We start from the raw sequence: 18,302 nt of genomic DNA, 5'->3' as shown, positions 1-18,302 counted from the left end.
GGCTACTTGTTAACGTCAAGTTACTATTCTTAGAAAACAGCCATACCTGTGCCGGAATAATGGACAAATGGCTAAAAAGAGTAAATCCCCTCTCGGGAGAGACATCATCGGTGTCCACCAGCAGGCCTACAATCGAGGATGCCCCTGCTGGTGACAGCAACCCAGGTTTCTCTTCCTCGGATTAGGGTGCAAGCAGTAGGGCTAGCGCTACAATTGATGCGAGCCAAGTTACTAGCATGGCCACTGACAGTGACAGTGCGTATGATGCAGAGCTTCGGCCCCATGACATGAGAAAGCATACGGATAGAGACATCAAAAAGACGCAAATATGATGAGAACGACATTGCTTTGGGGTTCACTTGTGTCTGTACTGGTCCGTCTATTCGGCCACAATGTGTTAAATGTGCAAAAGTACTATCTCACAACTCGATGAAACCTTCACTCTTGCGAAGACATCTCGAGACCAATCACTCTCACTTGAAAAATAAGCCACGAGAGTTTTTTGAACGGGAATTACGTGGACCTTTCGACCAGTAAGATGTGTATAAGGGAAACCGATACAGTTAATAGGAAGGGACTAGAAGCGTCTTATATGGTGAGCTACCGAGTGGCCAAGACTGGCAAGCCCCACACTGTTGTGGAGGACTTGATTTTGCCTGCTGCTGCGAACATGGCTGGCGCAATGTTGGGGGGGAAAAGGCAAAAAAAAATTATGCAGACCACGCCCTTTCTAACAACACTTTTTCTCGACTTATCCGTGAAACAGGGGGGGAAAAAAACATGGAGGAAAAGGGTACGTAGCTGGAGATTAAATGTTTGAAGGGGTACAGGATGGTAAAAAGTTTGGGAACCACTGCTGTAGAGTGACACAGAAGAGCAAAAACAATGTCTACAGTAGTTTGAGGTGGAAACTGGTTGTTTTGCAGGAGGGCTGTTTGTTTTGTTGTATTTAATGCTGGTACACACAAAGGCACACCCCAGATCTCAGTTTTTTGCCCTCAAGTGACATATATCGGAAATTATATATACGTGTGTGTGTGTGTGTGTGTGTGTGCGTGTGTGTGTGTGTGCGTGTGTGTGTGCGTGTGTGTGTGTGTGTATGTGTGTGTATATTTGTGTGTATATACAGTGCAGGCCAACATTTTGGATACACCTCATTCAATGGGTTTTCTTTATGTTCATGACTATTTACATTGTAAATTGTCACTGAGGGCATCACAACTATGAATGAACACTTGTGGAGTTATGTACTTAACAAAAAAAAGTGAAATAACTGAAAACATGTTTTTATTCTAGTTTCTTCAAAATAGCCACCCTTTGCGCCGATTACTTTTTCGCACACTCTTGGCATTCTCTCGATGAGCTTCAAGAGGTAGTCACCTGGAATGGTTCTCACTTCACAGGTGTGGTTGAAGCTCTTCAACTTGAGAGCATCCACATAAGTACATATAAAGATTAAAAGTGCAGTCTAACACCAGGTAATAAATAGGCTATAAAGAACCCAATCAAACAAAAATGATCTCTGATAAAGTATAATCAATTAGAATACATCATAATAATGAAGACATAATGCTAAAATCTGCCTTAAAAGTGCATTTTGTAGTGTTAACAGTTGACTTGTCCTCAACTATCTTAGCAATTAGTCAATAATCGAATCTGTTTAGTAGCGTTAATTTAGACATCGGCTTTTAAATCCAGCTTGAGATGTTTTGAGACACGTACACAGCTCTCATGTGCACTCCATTGCACATAGTCATCCATCCAAGCAAAACAAATCAATGTTTTTCTTCTAAACGATGAATTGTTGCAGCCTTAAAGACAATCTCAGACGTACGATTCAATTGAATTCTCTTTATTCACAAACATAAAAGTCCACACACTAAACTTGTTTCTGTGGTTTTGGGAAGTGCTTTGTAAAAAGAGGTAATGTCAAATAATAAAGGTCAACATTAATCAAATGTTCACATGCTTACATCCTAAACCAAGATCATCTTTGGTGGGAATGGGAACAGGTCTTTGTGTGTACCCAGCTGGGCTGTGGATGTTCTGACTCTGGTCTGGCCTGCAAGGCTCGGTCTAGTGTTTACGGAGAGTACCTGTTTCCGCTTTTGCCACTTCAGTTGTTTGTTGATTGCAATGTTGACAAACGGAGACATGTGTTTAAAGGAAGTGAATTCCTTACAACTTCTCTTCTCTGCCCTCCGGTTTCATGTATCAATAATTCTGAGAGCAACCAGACTGAACAATTCTTAAACTGACTCTTTGTGGCCAGCAATACACGTGATTATTTGAGTTGGCTAGTCCATTATTTGACGACCATGTACTGTGTCAACTTGGCTGTGCTGTTTTACTTGGCAGATAACTTGACTCTCAAGAAGATTAACAAAGACCAGTCACATGTTACATGATGTCCAATAAGAGTGTTTCCATTAGCCATGTTTCCACCAGGCGGTATACTTCAGTTTGATTGAACATTTTCAATCCCTAGCAGCCTTGCGCTTCCAGTATTTTGGTGACTTGCTATTTATTGTGACATTCTAGCAAAAAGAGGTAACTCTAGAATGAAATACTTCAAAAATGTGACTCTGGACCGGGTCCCATGTTGACACTGTCTGTTAACTATCATACACAGTACAGGCCAAAAGTTTGGACACACCTTCTCATTTCAATGTGTTTTCTTTATTTTCATGACTATTTACCTTGTAGATTGTCACTGAAGGCATCAAAACTATGACACCTGTGAAGTGAAAACCATTTCAGGTGACTACCTCTGGAAGGTCACTGAGAGAATGCCAAGAGTGTGCAAAGCATTCATCAGAGCAAAGGGTGGCTATTTTGAAGAAACTACAAACCCTAAAACCAGTGAAGTTGTCATGTTGTGTAAATGGTAAATATAAACAGAATACAATGATTTACAAAGCCTTTTTAACTTATATTCAATTGATTAGACTGCAAAGACAAGATATTTAATGTTCACACTGAGAAACTTCTTTTTTTTTTTGTGCAAATAACCTTTCACTTAGAATTTAATGGCAGCAGCACATTGCAAAAAAGTTATCACAGGGGCATTTTTACCACTGTGTTACATGGCCTTTCCTTTTAACACTCAGTAAACGTTGGGAACTGAGGAGACCAATTTTTTAAGCTTTTCAGGTGGAATTCTTTCCTATTCTTGCCTTATGTACAGCTTAAGTTGTTCAACAGTCCGGGATCTCCGTTGTGGTATTTTAGGCTTCATATTGCGCCACACATTTTCAATGGGAGACAGGTCTGGACTACAGGGGACGGCGTGACGCCGTTGGGAGAGTGGCCGTGCCAGCAACATGAGGGTTCCTGGTTCGATCCCCAGCTTCTACCAACCTAGTCATGTCCGTTGTGTCCTTGAGCAAGACACTTCACCCTTGCTCCTGATGGGTTGTGGTTAGGGCTTTGCGTGGCAGCTGTCACCAAATTGTGTGAATGTGGAAATGGTGTCAAAGCGCTTTGAGTACCTTGAAGGTAGAAAAGCGCTATACAAGTCTAACCCATTTACATCCAGGCCTGTCTAGTACCCACAATCTTTTACTATGAAGCCACGCTGTTGTAACATGTGGCTTGGCATTGTCTTGCTTAAATAAGCAGGGGCGTCCATAATAACGTTGCTTGGATGGCAACATATGTTGCTCCAAAACCTGTATGTACCTTTCAGCATTAATGGTGCCTTCACAGATGTGTAGGTTACCCATACCTTGGGCACTAATACACCCCCATACCATCACAGATGCTGGCTTTTGAACTTTGCGCCTATAACAATCCGGATGGTTCTTTTCCTCTTTGGTCCGGAGGACACGACATCCACAGTTTCCAAAAACAATTTGAAAAGTGGACTCGTCAGACCACAGAACACTTTTCCACTTTGCATCAGTCCATCTTAGATGAGCTGGGGCCCAGCGAAGCCGGCGGTGTTTCTGGATGTTGATGATAAAGGGCCTTGGCTTTGCATAGTAGAGTTTTAACTTGCACTTACAGATGTAACAACGAACTGTAGTTACTGACAGTGGCTTTCTGAAGTGTTCCTGAGCCCTTGTAGTGATATCCTTTACACACTGATGTCTGTTTTTGATGCCGTACCGCCTGAGGGATCGAAGGTTCGTAATATAATCGCTTACGTGCATTAATTTCTCCAGATTCTCTGAACCTTTTGATGATGTTACAGACCGTAGATGGTGAGATCCCTAAATTCCTTGCAATAGCTGGTTGAGAAATGCTGTTCTTAAACTATTCCGACAATTTGCTCACACATTTGTTCACAAAGTGGTGACCCTCGCCCCATCCTTTCATGGAAGCTGCTTTTATACCCAATCATGGCACCCGCCTGTTCCCAATTAGCCTGTTCACCTGTGGGATGTTCCAAATAAGTGTTTGATGAGCATTCCTCAACTTTCTCACTATTTTTTGCCACATGTGCCAGCTTTTTTGAAACATGTTGCAAGCATCAAATTCCAAATGAGCTAATATTTGCAAAAAATAACAGTTTTCCAGTTCGAACGTTAAATATGTTGTCTTTGCAGTCTACTCAATTGAATATAAGTTGAAAATGATTTTTAAATCATTGTATTTTGTTTTTATTTACGATTTACACAACGTGCCAACTTCACTGGTTTTGGGGTTTGTAGAATATAAAACATGTTTTCAGTTATTTCACCTTTTTTTGTTAAGTACATAACTCCACATGTGTTCATTCATAGTTTTGATGCCTTCAGTGACAATCTACAATGTAAATAGTCATGAAAATAAAGAAAACGCATTAAATGAGAAGGTGTGTCCAAACGTTTGGCCTGTACTGTAAAAGGACTTTATTGAGGTATGGAACTGAACAATATTGATTGGTGGAAACAAGGTTTTTTTACATTATAAAAATTTACTTAAGCATGTTGCATACATTAGATTAGAGATGTTTGGTCAGTGTTTTGGAGATGTTTGATGTTTGGAGATGTTTGCATTTGTAATAGAAATTTGAGCTCTTGAATTGTTTTAAAACGCTTGCTCATGTTTTGGTCCAAGCATTTTATGTTTTGTGAAGTGTAAGCTCCTTATTTTCAAAGAGAGTCAACATTTAAACTTTGGAAATAAGCTTTTAAGCATCGCATTTTCTGCCCTCCTTCCAAAACGAACCGCTCGTCTCCAAATATTAGGACGGCAAAAGTGTTAAAGTAAAATCTCATGAAATGTTTGCTGAACATCTGGAAACCACAGCTCTAATCTTCTTTGCTCTTGATCTGACGGCAGTGTTACTCTCTCCCCAGGTTGTAGGCCTGTTGATTAGCAGTCAGTATGGCGGTAGTCATCAGACTGCAAGGTCTGCCCATTGTGGCCGGCACCATGGACATCAGGCACTTCTTCTCTGGCCTCACCATCCCTGATGGGGGAGTGCACATCGTGGGTGGTGAACATGGCGAGGCCTTCATTGTCTTTGCTACTGACGAGGATGCTCGACTGGGGATGATGCGCACAGGTGGGTCCATTAAGGGCTCCAAAGTGTCATTGTTGCTCAGCAGCAAGACGGAAATGCAGAACATGATTGAGTTGAGCCGTCGCAGGTTTGAGGCTGGAACAGGTTCAAGCGAGACCGCTCCACCGACAGCTGGAAACGCTAACCGCCAAGCTTCCGCCACACCTATACCCACAGTGCAGTCATTAGCAGGGGGCAGAAGCGGTAGTCATGGAAACCAGAGTTTCATTAACACTACATCGGTAGTGACTGCAGCAAGTTCTTCTCAGGAGTCTCAGAGTAACAAGGCTATAGCCAGCCTGACTGGCATGGTGCCCAGCTTCCCCAACAGCTACAGCTCTGCCCCTGGGATCACCACCCCACTAGCGTCTCTCAATGCAGGACCACCCATTGTGCCTCTTCCCAGCATGACATCCCTGCCACCAATGCCTACGTTGCCCACGCTCCCCATTCCTCCTCCAGTATCGTCACTGCCCCCAGTCCCCACTGTCACCCAACTTTCCCAAGGACCACCAATGTCCCACCTTCACCACATGTCTTCCCTGCCACCTTTCAACCCCTCCCTCCCTCCGCCTGCAGGACTTGGTGCAGGCCTCCCCATGGGTACCCCAAACCCGATGCTGTTCAACCCCCTCTCGCCTCTTGCATCCCTTGGCCTTCAGGCTCACATGAAAGTTTCTGCAGTCTCAGCTGCTGGAGCAGGTGTGTCTAGTCCAAATGAGATGTTTGTCCTCTTGCAGAATCTCCCGTTCCCCTGTTCAGAAATGGAAATCAGAGACTTTTTTCGAGGTCTAGGGGTGGATGGAGTGCGTTTGTTGAGAGATGGGCAAGGTCGTCCAACCGGCCGAGCTATGGTCAAATTCTTCTCCCCCCAAGACGGCTTTGAAGCTCTAAAACGTGGCGGTGGCATGATGGGGCAAAGGTTTATTGAGATCACACTAGGCTCTGAGAGGCAGTGGGCGGGCCTTAACATCACCATGGTTCATACTTCCCAACAAAGCGGAAAACTAAACCGCGAAGCGCAGGACCAGCATCAGCACCATGGTAATGTTGGCCGGAATCATCAGAGAGGAAGGTCAAGATCTCCACATCGTCAGGAGTTCTGTGTGTACCTGAAGGGCCTTCCTTACGAGACGGACAAAAACCAGATTAAGGAATTCTTCAGACACCTGTCCGTGGTCGAGGACAACATATACATTGCTTATGGGCCCGGTGGGCGAGCCACAGGAGAAGGCTTCCTGGAGTTCAAAACAGAACAGGACTATAAGACGGCCCTGAGTGCTCACTTGCAGTACATGGGCTCCCGCTTCATTCAAGTACATCCCATCAGCCACAAGGGAATGCTTGAAAAGATAGACGCCATTCGCAAACGGGATGCATCACAAAGCGATAGAAAGAATCCGGAAACCCTAAGATCTCCAAGGAACTGCGCACATATCACGAACATCCCTTACAATATCTCAAAGAAGGACGTCCGGGCCTTCTTGGACGGCATTGGACTTTATGAAGATTCGCTGAAGGTTCTGACAGATAGCCACGGGAACGGTCTGGGGCAGGCGGTGTTCCAGATTCAAACCGAGGACGACGCTCGCAAAGCCGAGCAACTGCATCGCCAGAAGCTCAATGGCCGTGATGCTTTTGTCCACTTGGTGACCTACGAACAGATGAAGGAAATCGAGAGAAACCCTCCTCCTCAAAACAAGAGAGGCCAAAGAAATCAGCATCAAAACCAGCAGAATCAAAGCCAGCAGGTGCAGGCTCAGCCAGTTCCACAGCATCCCCAAATCCACCCATTTGCTGCCATTGGTGGAGAGGATTTTAACTATCTAAGAAGTAGCATGGGACCTCTCAATAGTGCCCCGTTCGTCACTCCGTTCTCTGCTCCAGGAAACGGGCTGGCAGGTCCTCCTCCACTCCCCCCATTGGCAGGAGGGCTCGGGGATGTGAATCTGGCTGTTGCGCCCCCTCTCCTGGCCGGTATCCCTGGAGCTCCCCTTCTGGAGCCCCTGAGCTTTCGACCAGGCACGGTAGGAGGGACTCCATTCAGTCAAGACGGGCTGAGGGGCTTGGCGCCCTTCGATAATGCCAACAGGAAAGGAAGTGCGGGAGGACAGAACCGAGGGGCAGGGGCCAACAGCAACAATCAAGCGCGCCATGTGGGAGGCACGACTGGTGGACAGCAAGCTTTCAATCAGGGTGCGGAAGGTCTCCAACCTGCCCCTGGAGGAGCCAACAACCCCAACAGTCAACGCGGTTCCGCCGGCCCGACAATAGTCAAGATCCAGAACATGCCCTTCACTGTGACTGTGGACGAGATCATGGACTTCTTCTACGGCTATGAGGTGCTGCCCGGCTCGGTCTGCTTACAGCTGGGCGAGAAAGGCCTGCCCACCGGCGAAGCCATGGTGGCCTTTCAGAACCACCAGGAGGCTGCGGCGGCAGTCGTCGACCTCAATGACAGACCCATCGGAGCTCGGAAAGTCAAAATGAGTCTGGGGTGAAAGATCCGACTGTAACTGTGCACACTTATGTCTGTCTCTCTGCTCCGCACCCTCTACACATCATTCCTAGCATAGCATCAAGCGGTCTAACTTCCTGTTTGTTGCTCCGCCCATTCCTCCAAATGCAGCGTTTGTCTTGTTGATAGTGATGACTGGCACAATGTTGGCACCCTTGACTGCGATAACGTCATGTTTAGTCATGTCCAACATGCTCACCTGTACTGTTGCTATGGCAACGCCAACCTGTAAATATGCTCTGTTGCTACGGTGTGACGCTCAAATGAAAGCTATTATGATGTTGCCATGGCAACACCACGCCGTGTCCCCCATGTGCTTCTGACTCGTCTTTTGAAACCTGCGCTTTTTTCGCCTCTGAAATGTCTGCTGTTTCCATGTTTCCCACCTCTGTTGCCATGACGATGATGATGAAGAAAAGCCATTTGTCAAATGTACCGCTCCAATGCTTTGTGTGATGTTGACGTTCAACATCAAGGTGTGTCGCCGGTTTTGAAGACTGGCACATTGTTACAGTGATAAACGTTGTCACCATGGCAACCGGCTGGGTGGCCATGTAGTGGGATGGCGGTCTCCTGTTTTATTCTATCAGTCAATGAATTATTTCTGTTTTTATCTTGCTGTCTTTGGGTTCCACTGAACGTACAATGCATCCAGAAAGTATTCACAGAATTTCCACGTTTTGTTGTGAATGTGAAATAAAATCACTTTTGTCCTCAAAATTCCACACACAATACCCCATTATGACAATTTGTGATTTTTAATTTTGCAAATTCATTCAAACTAACAATGACATGTACATAAGTATTGACAGCCTTTGCTCAATTCTTTTGTCGATGCACTTTTGGCAGCCTCATGTCTGTCAAAGCTTGGCACAACTACCTTTTGAGCAGGTGGGTGAATACGATGGTATTCAAAAAGACTTGAGGCTGTAATTGCTGCCAAAGGTGCATCAAAGTATTGAGCAAAGGCTCTGAAAACTTGCAGTATGTACATGTTATTTTTTTTTTTTAATGTAACTTTTTACATTGTCATTCTGGGGTATTGTGCGTAGAATTTTGAGGACAAAATGAATTATGTCTGTAACGTAGCAATATGTTTAATAAGTGAATAGTTGTGGATGTTGTGTATGTACAAACAAAGTAACTTATGTAGGTCTGCAGCAGATTTTGGATTTGGTAGTTTTATGTTGATGTTTTTTTTGATGTTTTCTCCTTTAAACATCACTTTTCTTTGTACTGTGCGTGTGAACAAGTTTATGATGCTGTTCCACATACATGATGTGGCGTCGCCTTCCTGGTGGTGAATAAAAAGGCTATTCCTGAAGCTCACTCCCTTGTCTCCCACCTGTGGTCTTAGGGGGCGGAGTTTCATCTCCTTGACTTCCTTTGTCTGCTGGAGTGAAGGTCTTGTCGTCCTCCGTCTACGTGCTGAAGTCCGAGTATTCGGAAAATAGGTATCCAGCCCACATCGTTTTTTTCAAGGATATCGCTCGATTTCATCGATACTAGAAAAAGAAAAGATTAGACTTAAGGACGGCAGACTTTATATGAAGTTGAACACTTAACGATAAGTTTGATGATCTGTCACGTTCATGTTGGGCTGTTTCATTGGTTGGTGTTTATTTCCTGTCAGCGCTCTTGTTTTGGTTCCATTTCCTGCTTGTCTCCCTGAGTGCTGTTTCCCCCTCACCTGCTGCTTATTGGCAGTCAGGGCTCGATGATTCGGCCACACCTGTTGTCAATCAGCTGGCTGCTATTTATGCCTACCTCGCCCTCCAGTCTGGGCTCAATGATTGTTTGCTGTTTCCTGTCTCCTGTTATCCTATTAAAGTCATGTTTTCCTGCGCTACGCCTGCTATCTCTGCATCTTGGGGTTCACCACCAACAGATTATGACAGAATCATCGAGCCCTGACTGGAGGGCGAGGCAGGCATAAATAGGAGCCAGCTGATTGACACCAGGTGTGGCCGAATCATCAAGCCCTGACTGGAGGGCAAGGCAGGCATAAATAGCAGCCAGTTGATTGACACTAGGTGTGGCCGAATCATCGAGCCCTGACTGGAGGGCGAGGCAGGCGTAAATAGCATCCAGCTGATTGACGCCCGGCTGCCAATCAGCAGCAGGTGAGGGGGAAACCGCGCTCAAGAGGGCCAAGCAGGAAATGGAACCAAAATAAGAGCACTGACAGGAAATAAACACAGCCCGACGTGAATGTGACAGATCGTCACAATAAGGACGTTAAACGTCACTGAAGTCTGGCGTCAAACAAAACAAGAATGGAGGATATCTAGGATGGCAGAAGAAGGTCACGGCAAATCTAAACATTACAAGACAATGTCATAAATTATAACACAACAACTTTCAGATACAGCACAATTACAAAAGCCGCAACACAACTTTTAGCCACAAAGGATGCATCGGAAGGAAGGAAAGTGACAACGGAGCAAGTTATGGTGACGGAACGACTTCCTGAACATATTATATTAGTATTGTTAAACATAGTATAAGTATTGTTAAACATAGTTTATTAGTACTGTTAAACATAGTATATAAGTATTGTTTAACATAGTTTATTAGTATTGTTAAACAGTATATAAGTATTGTTAAACATAGTATATTAGAATTGTTAAACATAGTATATAAGTATTGTTAAACAGTATATTAGTATTGTTAAACAGTATATTAGTATTTTTTAAACAGTATATAAGTATTGTTAAACATAGTATATTAGTTTTGTTGAACATTTAGTATTGTTAAACAGTTTATTAGTATTGTTGAACATTTAGTATTGTTAAACATAGTTTATTAGTATTGTTAAACATTTATTAGTATTGTTAAACATTTATTAGTTCTGTTACATGTAGTATATTAGTATTGTTAAACATGGTATAATAGTATTGTTAAACGTATTAGTTCTGTTAAACATAGTATATTAGTATTGGTAAACATAGTATATTAGTATTGGTAGACATAGTATATTAGTATTGTTAAACAGTATATTAGTATTAGTAAACATAGTATATTAGTATTGGTAGATGTAGTTTATTAGTATTGTTAAACAGTATATTAGTATTGCTAAACAGTATATTAGTATTGGTAAACATAGTTTTTTAGTATTGGTAAACATAGTATATTAGTATTGTTAAACATAGTATATAAGTATTGTTAAACATAGTTTATTAGTATTGTTAAACAGTAAATTAGTATTGTTCAACATAGTTTATAAGTATTGTTAAACATAAGTATTATTAAACATAGTCTATTAGTATTGTTAAACATAGTGTATTAGTATTGTTAAACATAGTGTATTAGTATTGTTAAACATGGTTTATTAGTATTGTTAAACATAGTATATTAGTATTAAACATAGTATGTTAGTATTGTTAAATAGTATTTTAGTATCGTTAAACAGTATGTTAGTATCGTTAAACATAGTATATAAGTATTGTTAAACATAGTTAATTAGTATCGTTAAACATAATATATTAGTATTGTTAAACAAAGTATATAAGTATTGTTAAACATAGTATATAAGTTTTGTCAAACATAGTATATAAATATTGTTAAACAAAGTATATTAGCATTGTTAAACATAGTATATTAGCATTGTTAAACATAATATGTTAGTATCGTTAAACAGTATGTTAGTGTTAGTATCGTCAAACATAGTTTATTAGTATTGTTAAACATAGTATATAAGTATTGTTAAACATAGTTTATTAGTATTGTTAAACATTGTAAATTAGTATTGTTAAATAGTATATTAGTTTTGTTAAACATAGTATTAGTATTGTTGAACATTTATTAGTATTGTTAAACATAGTTTATTAGTATTGTTAAAACATTTATTAGTTCTGTTAAACATAGTATATTAGTTATGTTAAACCTAGTATATTAATATTGTTAAACATAGTATATTAGTTTTGTTAAACATAGTTTATTAGTATTGTTAAACATAGTATATAAATATTGTTAAACATAGTAAATTAGTATTGTTAAACATAGTAAATTAGTATTGTTAAACAGTATATAAGTATTGTTAAACGTAATATATTAGTATTGGTAAACATAGTATATTAGTATTGTTAAACATAGTTTATTAGTATTGTTAAACATAGTAAATTATTATTGTTAAACATAGTATAAAAGTATTGTTAAACAGTAAATTAGTATTGTAAAACAGTATATTAGTATTATTAATCAAAGTATATTGGTTTTGTTAAACATAGTATATTAGTATTGTTGAACATTTATTAGTATTGTTAAACATTTATTAGTTCTGTTAAACATAGTATATTAGTATTGTTAAACATAGTTTATTAGTACTGTTAAACATAGTGTATAAGTATTGTTAAACATAGTTTATAAATATTGTTAATAGTATATTAGTATTGTTAAACATAATATATAAGTATTGTTAAACAGTATATTAGTATTGTTAAACATATTAGTATTTTTTAAACAGTATATAAGTATTGTTAAACATATTAGTTTTGTTGAACATTTAGTATTGTTAAACATAGTGTATTAGTATTGTTGAACATTTATAAGTTCTGTTACACGTAGTGTATTAGTATTGTTAAACGTAGTATAATTGTATTGTTAAACGTAGTATATTAGTTCTGTTAAACACAGTAAATTAGTATTGTTAAACATAGTATAGAAGTATTGTTAAACATAGTAAATTAGTATTGTTAAACAGTATATTAGTATTATTAATCATAGTATATTAGTTTTGTTAAACATAGTATATTAGTATTGTTTAACATTTATTAGTATTGTTAAACATTTATTAGTTCTGTTAAACATAGTATATTAGTATTGTTAAACATAGTATAATTGTATTAAATGTATATTAGTTTTGTTAAACATAGTTTATTAGTATTGTTAAACAGTATATTAGTATTGTTAAACAGTATATTAGTATTGGTAAACATAGTATATTAGTATTGGTAAATTTAGTATATTAGTATTGGTAAATGTAGTATATTAGTATTGGTAAATATAGTATATTAGTATTGGTAAACATAGTGTATTAGTATTGTTAAACAAAGTGTATTAGTATTGTTAAACATAGTATATTAGTATTGTTAAACATGGTTTATTAGTATTGTTAAACAGAATATTAGTATTGTTAAACATAGTATATTAGCAATTTTAAACATAGTATGTTAGTATCGTTAAGCAGTATGTCAGTATCGTTAAACATAGTTAATTAGTATTGTTAAACATAATATATTAGTATTGTTAAACATAATATATTAGTATTGTTAAACATAGTATATAAGTATTGGTAAACATAGTATATAAGTATTGGTAAACATAGTATATTAGTATTGGTAAACATAGTATATAAGTATTGTTAAATATAGTTTATTAGTATTGTTAAACATAGTAAATTAGTATTGTTAAACATAGTTTATTAGAATTGTTAAACATAGTTTATTAGAATTGTTAATCATAGTTTATTAGAATTATTAATCATAGTTTATTAGTATTGTTAAACATAATTTATTAGTATTGTTAAACATAATTTATTAGTATTGTTAAACGTAGAATATTAGTATTATTAAACATAATTGATTAGTATTGTTAAACATGGTTTGTTAGTATTGTTAAACAGTTTATTAGTATTGTTAAACATGGTTTATTAGTATTGTTAAGCATAGTTTATTAGTATTGTTAAACATAGTATATAAGTATTGTTAAACATAGTATATTAGTATTGTTAAAAAAAAGTCAGTTATTAATGAGTGTAAAAGTTGTCACATTTAACTTTTTCAAATTTGTTTACTACATCGTTTATAACTTTCTGTGTCAGGAAACTTCGGTTGTCACTTCCTTTGTCTTTTATTGTCCTGTTTTGGTTTATAGTTATTATGTTGTGTCTTTGTTGTTGTGTTGTCTTTATGGTGTTGTGTCTTTGTTGTTGTGTTGTGTCTTCGTTGTTGTGTCTTATGTGTAGTTGTGTTGTCTATGTTTTTATGTTGTCTTTGTTGTTGTGCTTTGTCTTTATGTTATTGTGTTGTCTTTATGTTGTGTCTTTGTTATTGTGTTGTGTCTTTATGTTGTCATGTTGTGGCTTTGTTGTTGTGCTGTGTCTCGTTGTGTTGTTGTCTTTGTTATTGTGTTGTGCTGTGACTGTTGTGTTGTGTCTTTATGTTGTTGTGCTGTGTCTATGTTGTGTAGTGTCGTTATGTTGTTTTGTTGTATTTATGTTGTTGTCTTTATGTTGTTGTGTTGTGTCTATGTTGTGCTGTGTCTGTTGTTGTGTCTTTATGATCATTTGCTGGGTCTTTATGTTATTGTGCTGTGTCTTTATGTTGTGTTGTCCTTGTGTTGTTGTGTCTTACGTTATTATGTTGTGTATTTGTGTTGTTGTGTTGTGTCTTATGTTATGTTGTGTTGTCTTTATGTTATTGTGCTGTGTTGTTGTGTTTTGTCTTTATGTTATTGTGCTCTGTCTTTGTGTTGTTGTGTTGTCTTTATGTTATTGTGTTGTGCCTGTTATTGTGTTGTGTCTTTGTTGTTGTGTTGTGTCTTTGTTATTGTGTTGTGGAGTTTGCATTTGTTGTGACTTTTCTCTGCTAGCGTAGCTGATGATTAAAGTAAGAGAAGTAGCAGGTCAACTACTGCTTATTTAACCTGAAGAGGTTTGGTTGCCCTAAATATTTAATATGTACAAAAGCAGTGAAGTTGTCACGTTGTGTAAATGGTAAATAAAAACAGAATACAATGATTTGCAAATCCTTTTCAACTTATATTCAATTGAATAGACTGCAAAGACAAGATACTTAATGTTCGAACTGGAACATTTTGTTATTTTTTGCAAATATTAGCTCATTTGGAATTTGATGCCTGCAACATGTTTCAAAAAAGCTGGCACAAGTGGCAAAAAAGACTGACAAAGTTGAGGAATGCTCATCAAAGACTTATTTGGAACATCCCACAGGTGAACAGGCTAATTGGGAACAGGTGGGTGCCATGATTGGGTATAAAAGCAGCTTCCATGAAATGCTCAGTCATTCACAAACAAGGACGGGGCGAGGGTCACCACTTTGTCAACAAATGCCTGAGCAAATTGTTTAAGAACAACATTTCTCAACCAGCTATTGCAAGGAATTTAGGGATTTCACCATCTACAGTCCGTAATATCGTCACTGCATGTAAGCGGCAATGCCGAAAACCAACATTGATAGCCTGTACTTGTTTTTTTGCATCATAATTCATGTATACATCATTCCTTACAAGAAATAACATTCATTGTTGTTTACTTGTTTGTTTACATCATAATTCATGTATACATCATTCTATGTGCTAGCTTCTTAACGTTAGCATGCTAGTATGCTAACATTAGCATGGCAACGTTTCCAGCTAGTATTGCACATTTTTTGTCTAATTTCGCAGCCATACTTGGAATGTGACACGTTAACTGTTAGCGTGCTATTGTTAGCATGCTAGCACGCTAACATCAAAGTGGTATTTTTTGTCTAATTCCGCAGCCATACACCTTACAGTCATTAAAAACCTGGTATTTGAAACATGCTAACTGTATGCATGTTTACGTTAGTATGCTAGCATGCTAACTTTAAAGTGCTGGCTTTTTTAGCTAATTTTGCAACTGTTTACGCTAGAGTCATATAACTAGGTATGTGACACTTGTTAACGTGATTACTTTAGCATGCTAGTATGCTAACATCAAAGTGCTACCTTTTTTTTTTTGCAAAGGTTACGCTCTTTTGTCTAATTCCGCACCCATACAACTTACAGTCATACAACTTGGTATTTGAAACATGCTAACTGTATGCATGTTTATGTTAGCATGTTAACTTTAAAGTGCTAGCTTTTTGAGCTAATTATGCAACCGTTTACCCTAGAGTCATATAACTTGGTATGTGACACTTGTTAACTGTTAGTCTGCTAATGTTAGCATGCTAGCACGCTAACAACAAAGTGCTAACTTTTTCTTTTTGCAAATGCTAGGCTTTTTTGTCTAATTCCGCAGCCATACACCTTAGTCATATAACTTGGTATTTGAAACATGCTAACTGTATGCATGTTTATGTTAGCATGCTAACTTTAAAATGCTAGCTTTTTTAGCTAATTTTGCAACCGTTTACCCTAGAGCAGTGGTTCTTAACCTGGGTTTGATCGAACCCTAGGGGTTCGGTGAGTCTGCCTCAGGGGTTCGGTGGAGCCTCCGCCGCGGAGGTCAAGACACACCCGACCCATCCAAATATAAACTTCTCCCTATCGGCGTATTATGGATACGGCAACAGCAGAAGTCACACTGGTTTTCAGGTGTGTAATTTGTTGTGAGTTCATGCACTGTGTTGGTTTTGTTCTTTGAATAAGGTGATGTTCATGCATGGTTCATTTTGAGCACCAGTAAAAAAACATATAACTTTGTCTTGAATTTGAAAAAAAAAACATTTTATTTTTCACTAAAGAATTGATTGATTGATTGAGACTTTTATTTGTAGGTTGCACAGTGAAGTACATATTCCGTACAATTGACCACTAAATGGTAACACCCGAATAAGTTTTTTAACTTGTTTAAGTCCGGGTCCACTTAAATTGATTCATGATACAGATATATACTATCAAATATATACTAACTAACATCATAATACAGTCATCACACAAGATAATCACATTGAATTATTTACATTATTTACAATCGGGGGGGGGCGGTTAGGGGGTTAGGTTTAGTTGATTATCATCAGTCATCAACAATTGAGAACAGAGAAATGGATATTGGAACAGTGTAGGTCTGACTTGGTAGGATATGGACAGCAAGTAGTGGACATAGAGAGAGAGAGAGAGAGAGAGAGAGAGAGAGAGAGAGATCAGAAGGCATAACAAAAAGTATCTGCATTTGATTGTTTACATTTGATTATTAACAATCCGGGGAGGGTGTTAGTTTAGGGTTGTAGCTGCCTGGAGGTGTACTTTTATTGCGGTTTTTAAGGAGGATAGAGATGCCCTTTCTTTTACACCTGTTGGGAGCGCATTCCACATTGATGTGGCATAGAAAGAGAATGAGTTAAGACCTTTGTTAGTTCGGAATCTGGGTTTAACGTGGTTAGTGGAAGGGTTCGGTGAATGCGCATATGAAACCGGTGGGGTTCGGTACCTCCAACAAGGTTAAGAACCACTGGACTAAGGTGTATGGCTGCGGAATTAGACAAAAAAGCGTAGTATTGGTAAAAAAAAAGTTAGGACTTTGATGTTAGCGTGCTAGCATGCTAACATTAGCAGACTAACAGTTAACAAGTGACACATACCAAGTTATATGACTAGGGCAGTGGTTCTTAACCTTGTTGGGGGTACCAAATCCCACCAGTTTCATATGCGCATTCACCGACCGCTTCTGCAGTAAAAAATATATATCCTTTTTTTTTTTCAAATTCAAGACAGTTTTTTTTTTTTTTTAACAAACCAAGCATGAACATCACCTTGTTCAAAGAACAAAACCACACACATGAACATCAGTAACACACACACACACACACACACATACATCAGTAACACACACACATTAGTAACACAACACACAAATACACTCCCACCCAAACACACACACCCACACGCATCAGTAACACACACACAGAGACACACATCGGTGACACAATTCAGTAACACACACACACAGACACACATCAGTAACACACACACACAGACACACATGAACTCACAACAAATTACACGCCTGCAAATCAGTGTGACTTCTGTTGTTGCCGTATCCATAATACGCCGATAGGGAGAAGATTTTATTTGCACGACGAGTCGGGTGTGTCTCGACCTCTGCGGCGGAGGGTCTGCCGAACCCCTGAGGCCCACTCACCGAACCCCTAGGGTTCGATCGAACCCAGGTTAAAAACCACTGCCTTAGTCATATAACTTGGTGTTTGAAACATGCTAGCTTTTTGAACTAATTTTGCAACCATTTACCCTAGAGTCATATACCTTGGTATGTGACACTTGTTACCTGTTAGCATGGCAACTTTAGCATGCTAGCACACTATTATTAAAGTGCTAACTTTATGTTTTTTCCTTTAATTACACAGCCATACACCTTACAGTCATAGTATAGTATAGCATGAATGTAGTAGAACTAGGAAGTTGTGGTCACCTGGCCATGAAGGAGTGTGAGGAGGAGGATAGTTAGAATTTGAAAGAATGCCAATTACTTTTTTTCTTGTAAAATTAGAAAGTTATAGTCGGAAATATTTTTGGTACAAATATTTCTACTTAATTCTGGTAAGTCTTAAAAGATTGTCCTTGTCATTG

At 38.6% G+C, this 18,302-nt stretch overlaps 1 protein-coding gene and 1 long non-coding RNA gene across 2 annotated transcripts in view; one reads left to right on the top strand and one right to left on the bottom strand.

The window, feature by feature from the left end:
• The window catches only part of rbm12 (RNA binding motif protein 12), a 15,590-nt gene extending 6,252 nt beyond the window's left edge, over window positions 1-9,338 (top strand). The window contains exon 2 of the mRNA XM_062055909.1: window positions 5,286-9,338. Within this exon, the coding sequence (XP_061911893.1) occupies window positions 5,314-7,992 (2,679 nt within the window). The 5' untranslated portion in view covers window positions 5,286-5,313 and the 3' untranslated portion in view covers window positions 7,993-9,338. The remainder of the gene's footprint in view (window positions 1-5,285) is intronic.
• LOC133655632 (uncharacterized) overlaps window positions 1-18,302 on the bottom strand; it is a 157,701-nt gene that overhangs the window by 8,485 nt on the left and 130,914 nt on the right. The window lies entirely within an intron of this gene.

The sequence above is a fragment of the Entelurus aequoreus genome, linkage group LG01 (genome assembly GCF_033978785.1).
Source record: "Entelurus aequoreus isolate RoL-2023_Sb linkage group LG01, RoL_Eaeq_v1.1, whole genome shotgun sequence".
Classification (NCBI taxonomy): Eukaryota; Metazoa; Chordata; class Actinopteri; order Syngnathiformes; family Syngnathidae; genus Entelurus; species Entelurus aequoreus.
This window is presented reverse-complemented; position numbering and strand designations above follow the sequence as displayed.